The 14,262-nt window shown below is 37.6% G+C and overlaps 1 protein-coding gene across 3 annotated transcripts in view; it reads left to right on the top strand.

Annotated features, from left to right (window-relative positions):
* The first annotated feature begins 602 nt into the window (after positions 1-602).
* Positions 603-14,262, top strand: part of LOC107596145 (MAP/microtubule affinity-regulating kinase 4-like) — a 20,030-nt gene continuing 6,370 nt past the window's right edge. The window contains exons 1-13 of one of the 3 annotated variants that reach the window (XM_016286811.1): positions 603-1,217; positions 5,254-5,451; positions 7,304-7,357; positions 10,018-10,066; positions 10,201-10,266; positions 10,456-10,526; positions 10,650-10,706; positions 11,011-11,247; positions 12,007-12,126; positions 12,371-12,470; positions 12,629-12,738; positions 12,885-13,059; positions 13,141-13,352. In XM_016286811.1, the coding sequence (XP_016142297.1) occupies positions 1,167-1,217; positions 5,254-5,451; positions 7,304-7,357; positions 10,018-10,066; positions 10,201-10,266; positions 10,456-10,526; positions 10,650-10,706; positions 11,011-11,247; positions 12,007-12,126; positions 12,371-12,470; positions 12,629-12,738; positions 12,885-13,059; positions 13,141-13,352 (1,500 nt within the window). In that variant the 5' untranslated portion in view covers positions 603-1,166. Of the gene's footprint in view, positions 1,218-4,929; positions 4,969-5,253; positions 5,452-7,303; positions 7,358-10,017; positions 10,067-10,200; positions 10,267-10,455; positions 10,527-10,649; positions 10,707-11,010; positions 11,248-12,006; positions 12,127-12,370; positions 12,471-12,628; positions 12,739-12,884; positions 13,060-13,140; positions 13,353-14,262 lie in introns of those variants that run through there. The other 2 variants (XM_016286809.1, XM_016286810.1) reach the window with 2 other exon arrangements.

Raw genomic sequence — 14,262 nt, 5'->3', positions numbered from 1 at the left:
TGAATATAAAAAGAGAAATAAATAAATTGATTAATTGTGAGGCAAACACAGTCCAAATGCAAAGTGTTTCAGTTCCTCACTAAGACGTCGACAACCTGATCCTTTATATAAAATGTATTTAGTTTAACATACTTTAATTAATTACATCAAATGTTTTTTTCTTGGTGCTTTAGAATGTACAGTGAGGAAAAATATATTCATTGTTACCATTAGCAGACTTTATTTTCTATGTTTCAATCAAGCAGACTGATTTCACATTTTCAAAAACATGATTAAAAATCATGTTAGACACAGTAAGCAGTCATCTGAAGTCAGTTGTAACATGTAGTTTGTTTATAATCTTGTCCTTTGCCACTGGCCTGTGTAAATATACAGTAATATACGGCCATTTCTTTTCATTACAACTTCAAGATTGAAGATAACAAGATAACAATTGCAGTAGATTATTAGCCCTTAAAACACTCTCAAGTAAAATGACTATGATGAAAAAGCGCAATGATTGAGTATTTAAAGACCTCCCAAGCTACGGAGAATTTTGACACGTGCAAGTAGTCCATCAGTCCGCTTGTGTGGAGCTCTTTAAATGGTCCATTAGTGCGTCCGCGCGCGCGTGTCAGTGCTGGGACGAGCGCTGGAGGAGGCAGCAGTGGCGCATCTCACTATCCGCCGCTGGAATATAACGGCTGCTTCAGGATGTGAACGGGTCTCGGTCTCCTCACCGGCCAAAGCTTCTGTTTTCCCATGACAAACAGATGCGAGAAGTGAATGGTACAGGGGAGCGGAGAGATCCTCGGTATTATTATGAGAAAAGAGGACGGGGTTGTCGGAGCCGTATTTGTTTTGCTCGCGGAGATGAGGCGGGGGGTAGCGAGTCGCTACAACATCGTTGGGCTCCGGCCAAGCATTACTCTGTTTTAGCACATATACCGCCGCTCTTGCGTTTTCATCGTCAACTGACTCGTTCGATCGTTACGGTTTGCATGGTTTGTCTCGAGGACATCTGTGAGATTTGCGGACTGCTGTTGCCGCTGTCATGACAGACGCAGGCTTTACCGAGCAGGCGGTGTGAGAGAAGCTCGGCCCCAGCTGCGTTTACCGGGGGAGATTAAATCTGTAAATACTGCTCGCGTTATTCCTCTTTAATCGTGTTAATCGTCTCAGGGAAAATGTCCTCTCGGTCTGCTTTACCGTCTGCGAACGACCGGAGCACAGATCATGTAAGTATCTTCATTTCAAATGAATTATCATTGTTGTAAAATATCATCTCAGTGCCCCGTTTCCATTCATATCCTACAACGCCCAGTGTTTAACGTCAGGTGCACCGTCATTTTTGCAGCCGGGATTGAATATCAGGCATTCATTGCCATGGGAGGATGGAGAGGCAGGATACAGTGGCCCATGTACGTGTAGCAGGTTCTTTGGCAAAATGGGCCGTATCATTGAATGTACAAAGCAGCAAAAGAGGCGCTGCGAAACGCGCAGGCAGTAGAGCTCAGGCCATCCGCATAGTGTACACATCAGCGCATCAGCTGCGCACATGCGCTCTCAAAGAGCGGTTTTGCTTCATTGGCAGAATTTGCGGGAGAAAAGCAAAGAAACCCTCTATCTCTGCATATCAGAAAATGACTATAGCCATTCGGGGCACCAGAATCAACTAGGGAGGGTGGAGTGAGGTTTCACCGCTAGCTGTGTTCTGCCGTTCGCGTACAGTCCCGCGCTTCTGAAACTGACGCACTGGCTGGTGTAGTGGCCTACCAGCTCTGCGCCAACAAATTACAGTGTGGTTCATGAACTGACTTAAACTTGTGTTTGCTTATGTATTTAGTGTCGCTTCAGTAAACTAAATCTAAAGCAACTATTGTTTATTTGCTGATTGTAACCGCATTGGGGAAAAAAACACTCATGTGATGGTAACACTCAATATATTTGTACTCACTGTACATTTTAAAGCAATTGCTCCAAGGTAAATGTTTTAAGTAATTTATTGGAGTATGTTCAACTAACCAAATCATAATGACCAGGGTCTTGATGTCTTAGTTAGGAACTGAGAACGCAGCTTTGCATTTGAACTTTGTCTGCCTCAATATATATATATATATATATGTTTGTGTGTGTGTATGTGTGACAATTCTCAATATAATATTGAACCGTTAGGTACGACATCCACGGTTCAATATGCGCTTGTATATTGTGGTTTTTCGTTTTGCGTTTAAATAACTTACGCAACTTTTATTTCTCTGTGTGTGTGCCCGTGAGTTCGAGCATTATATAATGAGCGTTCGAAAAAGGAACACATGACGATTAACAATGGATTACAAATATACTTAATTATTATGAGAATACCTGAGATGGCTTGAAGAACGCCGATAAACCGTACATTGCCGAGTCGAGTGTTTATTGTCTTCATGTTTCATCATTCAAAACGTTTCTATCAGTCACACGATAGCTGGATGTCTTTGTCCATATTAGGGATTTCCTGGAGCCTCATCAGTTCTGTTACTTAGGCTGGTCACACACTAGACGATTTTAAGGCTGATTTTAAGCCCAATTTGCATCCCCGAATGAAGCAGCAGTGTGTGGCCCGATTTGAGGCTTGTCACAAACAATTTTTTGTCCAAAAATTCTCTATTGTGTGGTGTCAGTACGATTATTTATCTGCTCCCGATTGAGACGGAGCGTCCCCGAATCGTAAATATCAAACATGTTTCAGAGGATTATAAGGCTAAAAATCAGTTGAACTGTCTTCATGTCTGTGGTCTCCTATGGTTTTAAAACCGTTTAAGATTTGAAAATCGTCTAGTGTGCAGCCAGCTTTATGTGATACATATGCAGAGTTTCTGCGCGAGGGTGCCCTCTGGCTTCCAGTATGAGTGAAATAAACATTACATGTGTTTATTTATAGCACTCAATAATAGCCACTCCATCCTATTTTGGGTAAAAATAGGAAAAATAATACTTCTCTCAAAATAAATTTGAAGTAGACATATGATAATTCATGTTTTTCTCCAGTTTTTGTTTTAAAAATCACATTTTAAATTGCAAATCGCAAAAAAAACTGAGGTGTGTATTGAACCGTAGCCTAACTGTATTGTTGCATCCCTAATATTTACATACATACACACACATATACTGTATATGCATACATATACAGTATATGTGTATATGCATACATACATGTATACATACACACACACACACACACACATATATATATACAGTGGGTACAGAAAGTACTCAGACCCCCTTAAATTTTTCACTCTTTGTTATATTGACTGTTTATTTAATCAATAATACAGTAAAACAGTAATAAAATACAGTAAAATGTTATCTTTTAATTAAAAAATTCCTTTAGACACCATTTAGAACAACTTTAGAACAACTGCCGAAATAAACACATGATTCTGAGATATCACAGAGGATACATCTATGCCATCAAAAACCATGTGTCAAAAGTATATGTATATACCTTGTTAAGGCAGAACTGGACTAAGATTACTTAACACCCATCCATGCTCCTGGCTGGATTTCTCTCAAGGGACAAGTTTCATAACAGTCTGTGATCATTTCTTTCTTTCGTTCTTTATCTTTCTTTCTTTCTTTATAATAAAAAAAAGAAAGAATGAGAGCTAGTGCACAGTATGTACAATTTGGCATATTTTGTATATAGTGTGTGTGAGGTAGAGTCCAGTAAGAGTAGGGCAGGGCATTGTGAGTAATTTATTCAATCCCTGAGCTGTAATCCTGTGGTCAGCGGTGCAGATGGGGACCTGGGCATGTTTTGATTTCCGTGTGAGCTCCTTCCTATCCCCTCTTAAGGGGACAGTTGGAGCCGTTAAGGAAACTTTACCAGATGTTAGCCTGAGTGTTCAGGGCTCAGTCAGGTTTAAATGTGCTAATCTAAATAGAAGTTTAGTTTCAGCTGTGGCAGACTAAAACCCCCAAGGCAAAGTAAGTTAATCCTGTATTATAGGGCTGAATTACTCACACACCAATGCTAACCTCAGTTTTCCCGCACACTCTCGTATACCATCATCACATTAGCAATCTGAATAATAATTAATAAAAAAAAATGTAAATGTTGTTTTCATGTTTATAAAAAACAAGCTGAATTATCTTAATTTCCCCTTACATTTATGTATTTCTGAATACTTTTAAAGACTATTAAGGCACACAAAATGCAAGTTATTTTTTCTTTTTTTCCAATTCTGATTTAATTCTATTACTATGGCACCAGATGTTTAATTCATTGTGTGTGTATATTGAGAGCTCTGTTGACAGTTTTTTTTTTACAAACCCACTTTGTAACTGTATAAACATAGTGATGCACTGAAATTAATTTTTTACCTGAACACTGAAACTGAAATTAATTTTTTTATTTAGCCAAAAAAACAAAAACAAAACGGAAAATAAAGTTTGAGTAAATAAATATGACAAATTGGGTAATTGGACTTAATATGCTTTCCAGCGTGTTGTGTTCTTGGGTGATAAATTAAATCAGTCGTAGAAGAGTTCTTCAGCAGCAAGCTGCCTCTCGATATTTCAGCCAAACACAATTTTACATATTAGCATCCTTTCTGGTCACAATGAAGTATGTCCACACTGCTGCCATGATTATATTTTGTTGTGTGCATGAAATAGATGCTGAAATGGTCAAAATGTGTCATCAGAGAAGAGGTAATTAAATGTCACTGTTTTGGCCCTTGCAAACTTTTTACGGTTGTCAAAATTTTGATGCATCATTAGTGAACATTGTTCTCTTTAGAAATGTTCACAATGTAGTTTAATCAATCAATCAATCAATCAATCAATCAATCAATCAATCAATCAATCAATCAATCAATCAATCAGTACTAATTGCTAGATACTACAACAGTTGTGTGGCTCATCATACATGTAGACTTATTTGTGTGTGTGAAGTAAGAGCTAAATCAGTAAATGAGGATTTGATTTTTAAATCTGGTGCAGATGGTCAGTGCTGTAGCATTGATCTTTTTCACCACAGTTTCCACTCTCCCATTTGGTTTTTCTTCTATTCTACAATAAAAAAAAATTTGTTTCTAAATGCAATTTCTGTGATCTGCATTACTTGTCCTTTGGAGTGGCTAGAGTCACAGGCGGGTTTCTTTCTTTAAGGCCATTTTTTTCTTCCTTCTGTTTGCTTCAGCATAACCTCCTGTTTAGTCCAATCCATTTTTTCCAAATTGAACTGAATTAATCTTAATAAATTTTCCCTGTGTCTGTCTCTCTGTCCAGCATGCGTCTTTGGTGGCGAGTCGTTCAGAGAAGGGAACGAATGTGTCGAGTCGTTCACTGGGTGCGAGATGTCGTAACTCCATGGCCTCTTGCTCAGACGAGCTGCCACACATCGGAAATTACCGGCTCCTCAAAACCATCGGCAAGGGCAACTTTGCTAAAGTCAAACTAGCCCGCCACATCCTCACGGGCAAAGAGGTGAGAGAGAAAGACTGCAAAAGAGAGAGTTTACATAGGTAAAACCAGTAGTGTGTGATAAGATGTTGGTACAGGAGCTGCTGTATTATGTCTCTTTATCATCAGAACACTTGTGAGCTGTAATTCTTTGGGTGGTATATTTTTAAAGTGGTACAACTTAAGTGTGAACAACTCCACCCCCACGTTTACTTTTTATAAACCAAAGCTGATATAGTGTGATTTTAGGTGGTCTTTTTAGTGGGCAGCAGAGAGCTTTAATAATCTTGGACAGTAATAAATTATGATGTTTAAAGAATCATGCCAGCATACAGTGTTAAAATATTTAAAGTTCTAGAATTTTTTTTAATTCTAGATAAATACCATAATAGAGAGTTTAAAAACTTTTGCAGCATTAATAGTGAACTTGTGGCAGTCAATTTGACATAGTCACCACTGACAAGCTACTACTAAATATATTGTAGAAACTTAATTTTCTGTAAAGCTGCTTTGCAATTAGGGATGCACGATATATCGGCCACCATATCGGTATCGGCCGATAAATGCTAATTTTTTCTGTTATCGGTGCCACATATACACCTTTGGGAGTGACAACTGTATTTAAATACAGATGGGAACCCCGTATATTATGATTGTGTTTGTATACGGAATACAGTCATCACTCCCAGACTCATGATGGCTGACATAACCACTGCAACAGTTTGGCTGTAAATAGGTAACATGGATGCTAAAAGTTTTGTGCTATTTTTGACCAGAGTAATATTAGCGATCAGATAATAAAATACCCATCAACAGAGTGTTTTATGCTCTTTAAGCTGCTACTAACAGCATGTGCTCTGTTTGAACGGTACAGTATGAGTTGCCTCTAGACCACATGGCTGGTGGGAGCAGCTACGGTGGAGAGAGACTGGCATGTGAATTTGCGAATGAGTCAAGACACATGGCTCTGGCTCTGACTAGCGCCACACAAGAACAAAAGAGTCTTATATGCACTTTTAATTACATCATTGCATTAACAGTTTGGCTCTGTACACACTACACATTTAATGAATAAATTTGGTGATCACCTGAATTTTTTAATTTGTTAAATATGGTTGTCACTCCTGTAAATAAACAAAGCTCTGAAGCAAGGAGTACTTTTAAAATTCTGACACAGATGTCTCTTCATATACTATGATATTTAGTGGAGTCAAATACACTACTGTTCAAAAGTGTGGGGTCCATAAGATTTCTTTTTGAAGGCAAGTAAGTCTTTTATTCAGCAAGGATGCATTAAATTAATCAAACGTGACATTAAATACATTTATAATAGAAATAAAAAAGATGTATTTCAAATAAATGTTGTTTTAAACTTTCTATTCACCAAAGAATCCTGAAAATGCATCACATATTTTTTACAAAAAATATTTTGCAGCACAGCTGTTTACAACATTGACTACATTGTTTTCAACATCACTGATAATAAGAAATGTTTTTTGAACACCAAATTAGCATATCAGAAAAATTACTGAAGGATCAGTGAAGACTGGAGAAATGGCTGCTGAAACTTCAGCTTTGCCATCACAGCAATGGCTATTTTAAATCGTATTTTACACTATTAATGTTTTACTCTATTTCTTGATCAAATACATTTTGAATAGTAGTGTACATATTCTCATTTTTGTAACCAATAATAGTTTAATCTGGTTTCCCCATCCAGCAAGATTGTTTTGATAAAAGCCTAAACTAATGAATGTCAAATAACACTATATCAGGTTTGATCACAAACAATTAAGACTTTTTGGGGGGCTATCTGTCTAGCATAAGAGACATTTTATTTGGAGCTTACATCACTAATTGTGCATTGCATTTTTAGGTTGCAATAAAGATTATCGACAAGACTCAGTTGAACCCAACCAGCCTACAAAAGGTAAGACCAGTTTTCAAGACATTTTTTCTTTATTAATACAACTGTCACAATGCCATGCAATGATGTCATTTTAACATAGCACATAAAAGGAAAAAAATATGGACATTGTACATAAACATTATCTAATGACCAGAAAATATTGAGCACCTCAAGTGAACAGTGTATATATATATATATATAGAGAGAGAGAGTGAGAGAGAGAGAGAGAACAGTGTGAGGCTCTTGGAAGTATTGCAGTAATATGTGTGTGCTGTTAGTTTTTAATGTCGCTGTTGAGTTTGCACTCTCTCCTGTACACCAGTGACTCATCTGTCTCATTATAGATTATCACCGGCCTTCAATCCTCCCACTGAAGCCCACCGCTCAAATATAGCACTGAGTTTGAGCATACATCAAGATTTTTATTGATTATTGACAAAGCTATGCTTGAAATGCTTCTGACTTTTAACAAACTTGTGAAATCAGTGGTTTTCACTCATCTGGAGGGATCTTACATTAAATATCAGCACTCACAACTCAGCACTTACCCTTTTGTTAAAATATTAAATGTAGTAACTGAACCCCCCCCCCTCGTTTTCAGATCTGGCCATAGGCAGTCTTGTTTTCAAAATGCATCATTTGTTTGTGTGCTTAGTGTATGTGTTGGAGAGGAGAGGTCGACAGCTGCAGTTCTCCACAGGCCCAGAATACCCCACTGTGATTCAATCCCGGCCCTGTATCACACACAGTTAACTGTACACAAACCATAATCCACCCTTATTGACCACAAGTCACGTATGGCTTTTTGACCACTCATATGACTTATATGAGCTGTTATAGTAATGCTGGAATCACTGTTTAGTGGTGCATTTGTCAGTTGTTAGAGTGTTTGTCTTATCCCTCTGTTTTGCCCTTTTATGTTGCACATAGAGAAAAGCTGAGTTTTGTTCTGTGTCATGTTTGCTGGATGATAGTTTCTATGCTTTACAATATAAGTGATATCAAATAACTAAGAAAAATGTAGTGTTTACATGTGACAGGGATCACGGCATTCATTTCTGTGGCTGTGTCAGCAATATATCTTTTCTGATCTTCCTCTGGCCTTCTGATTTGCATGTTTTAGCAGTTTATTCAAACATTTCTGAGCTCTTATGTCAACAACACAGTTTTAAACATGTTCATTCTACTTAAAGTCACAATGTACAAAGAGTACCAAAAAAATAAATAAAATAGGCGGGGACTTTGTTCAATATGTGTGTTTTTGATTGGATGGAGGCAGATCTGAATGCAAGCTTGTAGATGTAAGAAAGGGGTGGTGTTTAAGAAGTCCAACATATGTCGCCCGTAGAACAAGATATGATATTTTGATTATATATTACAAGGTTTTTAAAAAAAAAACATATGCAAGGATGAATAATTCACAATAAGATCAATAACATACTTTTTTTTATTAACAATATACAAACAGGAATGAGAACATGAAAACACATATCAATTCAACATCCCCACCAAAATCGATAACATACTTAAAAAATGTATTTCATGCTGACTTTAAACTGACAATAGCAGTTTTTCAATAAATGCAATATTGTGCTTAGTCATTATGAGAGATTGAGGCAATGTGATTAAAAAAAGAGAAGTGTAATGTGATTGACTTCTGAATCGACAAGCCTCAGTAACCTACATGGGTGTGGAAAACAGCTGCTCATATATTCTTGTGATATGATTGACAGGGTTAGCTGTACAAGCTCCTCCCAAACATTTCATTAGACGTCTGTATTGGCTAGAAGACAGACTGGGTTGATTTAATTTTTACATTTTCAACTGTGTGTGTGTGTGTGTGTGTGTGCCTTCATATGAAAATGTATATATATCATCCAATAATGTGAATTAAAGGAACCAGGGGTGTATCAAAACCATTACTTCTGAACAGATGTCTGTGAGGCGTATTATAGGACAGATGCAGGTTCAAGACTCCATTCTGAGGTTTCCACAGCAACAGGGATTATATATTGAGTACTGCGTACAGATGGAGAGAGAACGAAATACAGAAGTATATATAATATAGTTTAGTCATTAAACTCTAGATGGCGCAAGCTGATGGGTTGTTAACGTAACTGATGATATTCAGAGAGTTAAATGACTTGGCACAAGCTGATTGGTTCATGCTGCATATGCAGCCAATTAGCTTACTGCCTTGCTTTTATACGGTTGGCTAGCATTCACTAGAGATCCCTGCAGCACGCTTTTCAGAGTTTCTCTGAAACCCTCCACCTTCCCCAGCTCCACCTGTATAGATCTGCCTACGGGGTTATTTTATATGCTATTTCTGCAGCAGCAGTATGTCTTAAATACTCATGGCACCGTATCGAGTAGCAAGTTCCTCTACTTGCTTGCAGCAGCAGCAATAATCTACAACTACAGCAATAACCAACAGCAGCAGCAGCGTAGCAGATCTATTCCGCCAAGACCAAATACATTAACATTGTCATATCCATCACCATGCTAAAATCTTCCGAGAGTTGTCATGATTAAAATATTGTTTCTGGATATTGCTGTCCTACATGAAGGCTTCATGTTCATAATTATTGATGTAGATGAAGAATATCAATTTATTCTGGGAATGATTTAAATGGTATGTATTATTCTTGATAATCATTTTGTTCTCTCTTCTTTTGCAGCTGTTCAGAGAGGTGCGGATCATGAAGACTCTCCACCACCCCAACATTGGTAAGATGCACTAAAATGCAATAAATGCAAGCCTGCTGCTTTTATAATAATTACAATACAAAATAATTAGCTATTGCTGTTTAAATGTAAGCTTACAAAAACTATTTCATGCCATCTACTCTTGTATATTACAGTCCAACTCTTTGAGGTTATTGAAACAGAGAAGACGCTTTATCTTGTGATGGAATATGCAAGTGGAGGTGAGCTCTCATGTACATACTGGAGTATGGAATATAACTTTGTTCTAAGAATAGAAAACAAATATAACTTAATTCTAGTGTGGCCAACATAATGCTGCAACGATGCAAAAAGACTTGATGGTCAACATAATATTTATAGGTGCATCTGTGATATTTGGGATATTATTCATGTGTGATTTGGTTTTCCAGGTGAGGTGTTTGACTACCTGGTGTCTCATGGGAGAATGAAAGAATTAGAGGCTAGAGCCAAATTTAGACAGGTGAGACATTTACCTTATCACTGCAGCATATAGTGTAGGATTAAAGATCATGGTATTGCATCAAATTAAGCCTCTGGTTTCATGTGTTTTAACTAGGTTGTGTTATTTTTCGTTTTGTTTCAGATTGTGTCAGCTGTTCATTACTGTCATCAGAAGAATATAGTTCACAGGGATCTGAAGGTATGGGCTGGAATCTTTAGAATGAAAAAATTAAATTAAATTAAAATTAAAATATATATTTTTTTAAATCAGCATTTTTTTGTCTTTTCCACTAAAAATATCCAAATATCCTTAACACAATATAAATTTACTTGAGAAGCAAAATTGCAAAAGGAAATGTGTGAATTATGCAGATTTTTCAGATCCCATCAGCCTCACTATGTTATGCAGTTTTGTAACACTTTCTGTCCTGTTTTTTCTTTCCTTCACACAGTTCTGTACAACTTCATTATTTCTATCTCTTTCACTATTTTTGTCTTTACAGGCAGAGAATTTGCTATTGGATGCAGATGCTAACATAAAGATAGCAGACTTTGGCTTTAGTAACGAGTTTACGTTGGGGAATAAGTTGGACACCTTCTGCGGTTCCCCACCTTACGCAGCTCCAGAGTTGTTTCAAGGAAAAAAGTATGACGGGCCAGAGGTGGATATCTGGAGCCTGGGGGTTATTCTGTACACGCTGGTCAGTGGGTCACTTCCTTTTGATGGACAGAACCTCAAGGTACAGTTACTCTGTTCCTACACCCACTATGATCCATTCCAGTCTCTTGACACCTTACTTACATTGGTATTTACAACAAAAAACAAGTCAATCGCTTTTATTTATATAGTGCTTTATACAATACAGACTGTGTCAAAGCAGCTTTACAGTGTTAAACCGGAAAATAATGTTTCAATGATGCAAACAAAATTCAATTCTGCTGTAAAGCAGCTCTAAAAAGAGGACAATAGTAAACATCCAATTTTTCAGTTCAAGTCAATTAATTGTTTATTCGGTTCAGTTTAATAGCTGTGTGAAGTTCATCAATTATGGAATGAGTTCAGTTCATCTATAAAGCATCTGTTTTTTATTTATTTCAACTGTTTTCTATTTGAATATATTTTAAAATAAAATGTATGCCTGTGTTGACAGCTTAATTTTCAGCAGCCATTAGTCCAGTCTTCAGTGTTACATGTTCCTTCAGAAAGTATTCTAATATGTTGATTTGGTGCTAAAAATTAATAGAAAGTTCAAATGAACAGCATTTTATTTTTTGTAACAATGTAAAAGTCTTGCAATTTGATGCTCCACTGCTGAATATGGGAAGTAATACAAAAAAAACTTACTCTAAATGAGAGAAATTAATTTAGAATAGTGCACCATTTTTTAACTTTGGACCTAAAAAGTCCTCTAAACCCTTATTTCTTTAGTAACTTTCTGTCTAAAGACACACGGATGTTTGCTTGTCACACATTTTGCTGGTGCATGTGTGTTTTCCAGGAGCTGCGTGAGCGAGTGTTGAGGGGGAAGTACCGTGTGCCCTTCTACATGTCCACAGACTGTGAGGGGATTCTGCGCAGGTTTCTTGTGCTCAATCCCAGCAAACGTTGCACTCTAGAGGTGCATATTTGCAGATACATCGATACACTCTGCCGTACCAAATCCTGTACCAGATACATTAAATGATGCTGAGTCTGTGCTGAGTCATATCTCTGTAAAGTTTCTGTGTTGTAGAATGCATACAGAATGCATTTGCTAGAAATTGCTAATTATTTGTGTGTGAGTCGAGTTATGAAGTCAGCGCAGTTAAATGACTGAGCTGGGAGGTTTCTGTTTAATCAGGATGCTGGTATTTCCTCCACAGCAAGTGATGAAGGATAAGTGGATGAATGCAGGGTATGACAGCGATGAGCTAAAGCCTCACATTGAACCAGCAGAGGACTACAGTGACCCCAACCGCATTGGTGAGAATGTAGACCAGTAGGAAACTGATTCAAGTGTTTTACTATGTATTTTGCTACTATTATCATTTTACTGTTGTGTTCAAATTATCCTTAGAATAAAGAGACTTGTTGTGTTTGTAAATATTCCTCTCTGTTCTCTGATTTCTTTGTCTTTCCAGAGATTATGGTCGGGATGGGTTTTACTACAGAAGAGATTAAAGACTCTTTACTTAATCAGAAATATAATGAAGCCACAGCTACATATCTATTGTTGGGCCTGAAGACTGAGGTAATACATTGCACACACACACTGTGTTACTATATACCAGTTTTCTACTTGAAAATACCACTTGTTTGCCAGCATGGAGCACAACAAAGACCTGGATTCTCAGAGTTTATTTTTTACTCTTTTTCTCTATTGGCATCTGGTCATAGGATGGCGCTGAGTCACGAGTTAGTGGCAGTATGACTTTGCCGCGTGTACGTCCAAGCCCAGTTACCAATGGAACCAACAAACACTCCTCTTCATCGTCATCTTCCTCATCCTCACACAGCAAGACTCAGCGCAGCGCCTCTACTTACCACCGCCAGCGACGGCACAGTGACTTCTGTATGAGACACTTCAGCTTAAACTCTAAACAGAAACATACTTCCAGTAGTTAACGATTATAATTATTTGTTTCTTCTGCAGGTGGTCCCAGCATGCCTGTGATGCACCCTAAGCGTAGCCCGACCAGCAGCGGAGACCGTGAGCTGCGTGAGAGCCGCATGCCACCGAGGAAGGCCAGCTGTAGCGTAATGGGCAGTCGGACCCTACCACCGTCTAGTCCAATGGTCAGCACCGCCAACAACCCTAATAAGGCTGAGATACCTGATCGACGCAAGGAGATGACCGCCACCACTGTGAGACCACCACTTTTATCATTTATACTGTATACATACAGTACATACATATACACACACACACTTATATATATTTAAAAAATGAATACATTTATTCAGCAAGGATGCATTAAATTGATCAAAAGTGATAGTAAAAACATTTAATATAGCAAAATATTACTTAAAATACAAAAAAAATTCAAATAAGCATTGTTCTTTTGAATGTTCTATTCATCAAAAAGTCCTGAAAAAGTATCACAGACAATTCCAAATATTAAAAAATAAAAATTCTACAAAAATGTTCTTACATCTGTTTATTTTGATTCGGTTTTGAATCCCAGATTTTAGATGTGTTCTCAGACTGTTGGACAACCACTGTATGTTCATTTTTGTTATATATGTGTGTGTGTGTGTATATATACAGTGGGGCAAATAAGTATTTGATACACTGCCGATTTTTCAAGTTTTCCCACTTCCCAGATTTATTAAAAAAGAAAAACTGAAATATCACATGGTCCTAAGTATTCAGACTCAATGTGACACTCATATATTTAACTCAGGTGCTGTCCATTTCTTCTGATCATCCTTGAGATGGTTCTACACCTTCATTTGAGTCCAGCTGTGTTTGATTATACTGATTGGACTTGATTAGGAAAGCCACACACCTGTCTATATAAGACCTTACAGCTCACAGTGCATGTCAGAGCAAATGAGAATCATGAGGTCAAAGGAACTGCCTGAAGAGCTCAGAGACAGAATTGTGGCAAGGCACAGATCTGGCCAAGGTTACAAAAAAATTTCTGCTGCACTTAAGGTTCCTAAGAGCACAGTGGCCTCCATAATCCTTAAATGGAAGACGTTTGGGACGACCAGAACCCTTCCTAAAGCTTTTTGGCCTTAATTCTAAGCGGTATGTGTGGAGAAAACCAGG

The sequence above is a fragment of the Sinocyclocheilus grahami genome, unplaced genomic scaffold (genome assembly GCF_001515645.1).
Source record: "Sinocyclocheilus grahami isolate Dianchi unplaced genomic scaffold, SAMN03320097.WGS_v1.1 scaffold215.1, whole genome shotgun sequence".
In the NCBI taxonomy this organism is placed as follows: Eukaryota; Metazoa; Chordata; class Actinopteri; order Cypriniformes; family Cyprinidae; genus Sinocyclocheilus; species Sinocyclocheilus grahami.
Note: the sequence above shows the minus strand (reverse complement) of the source record. Positions and strands in the feature narration are given on the sequence as shown.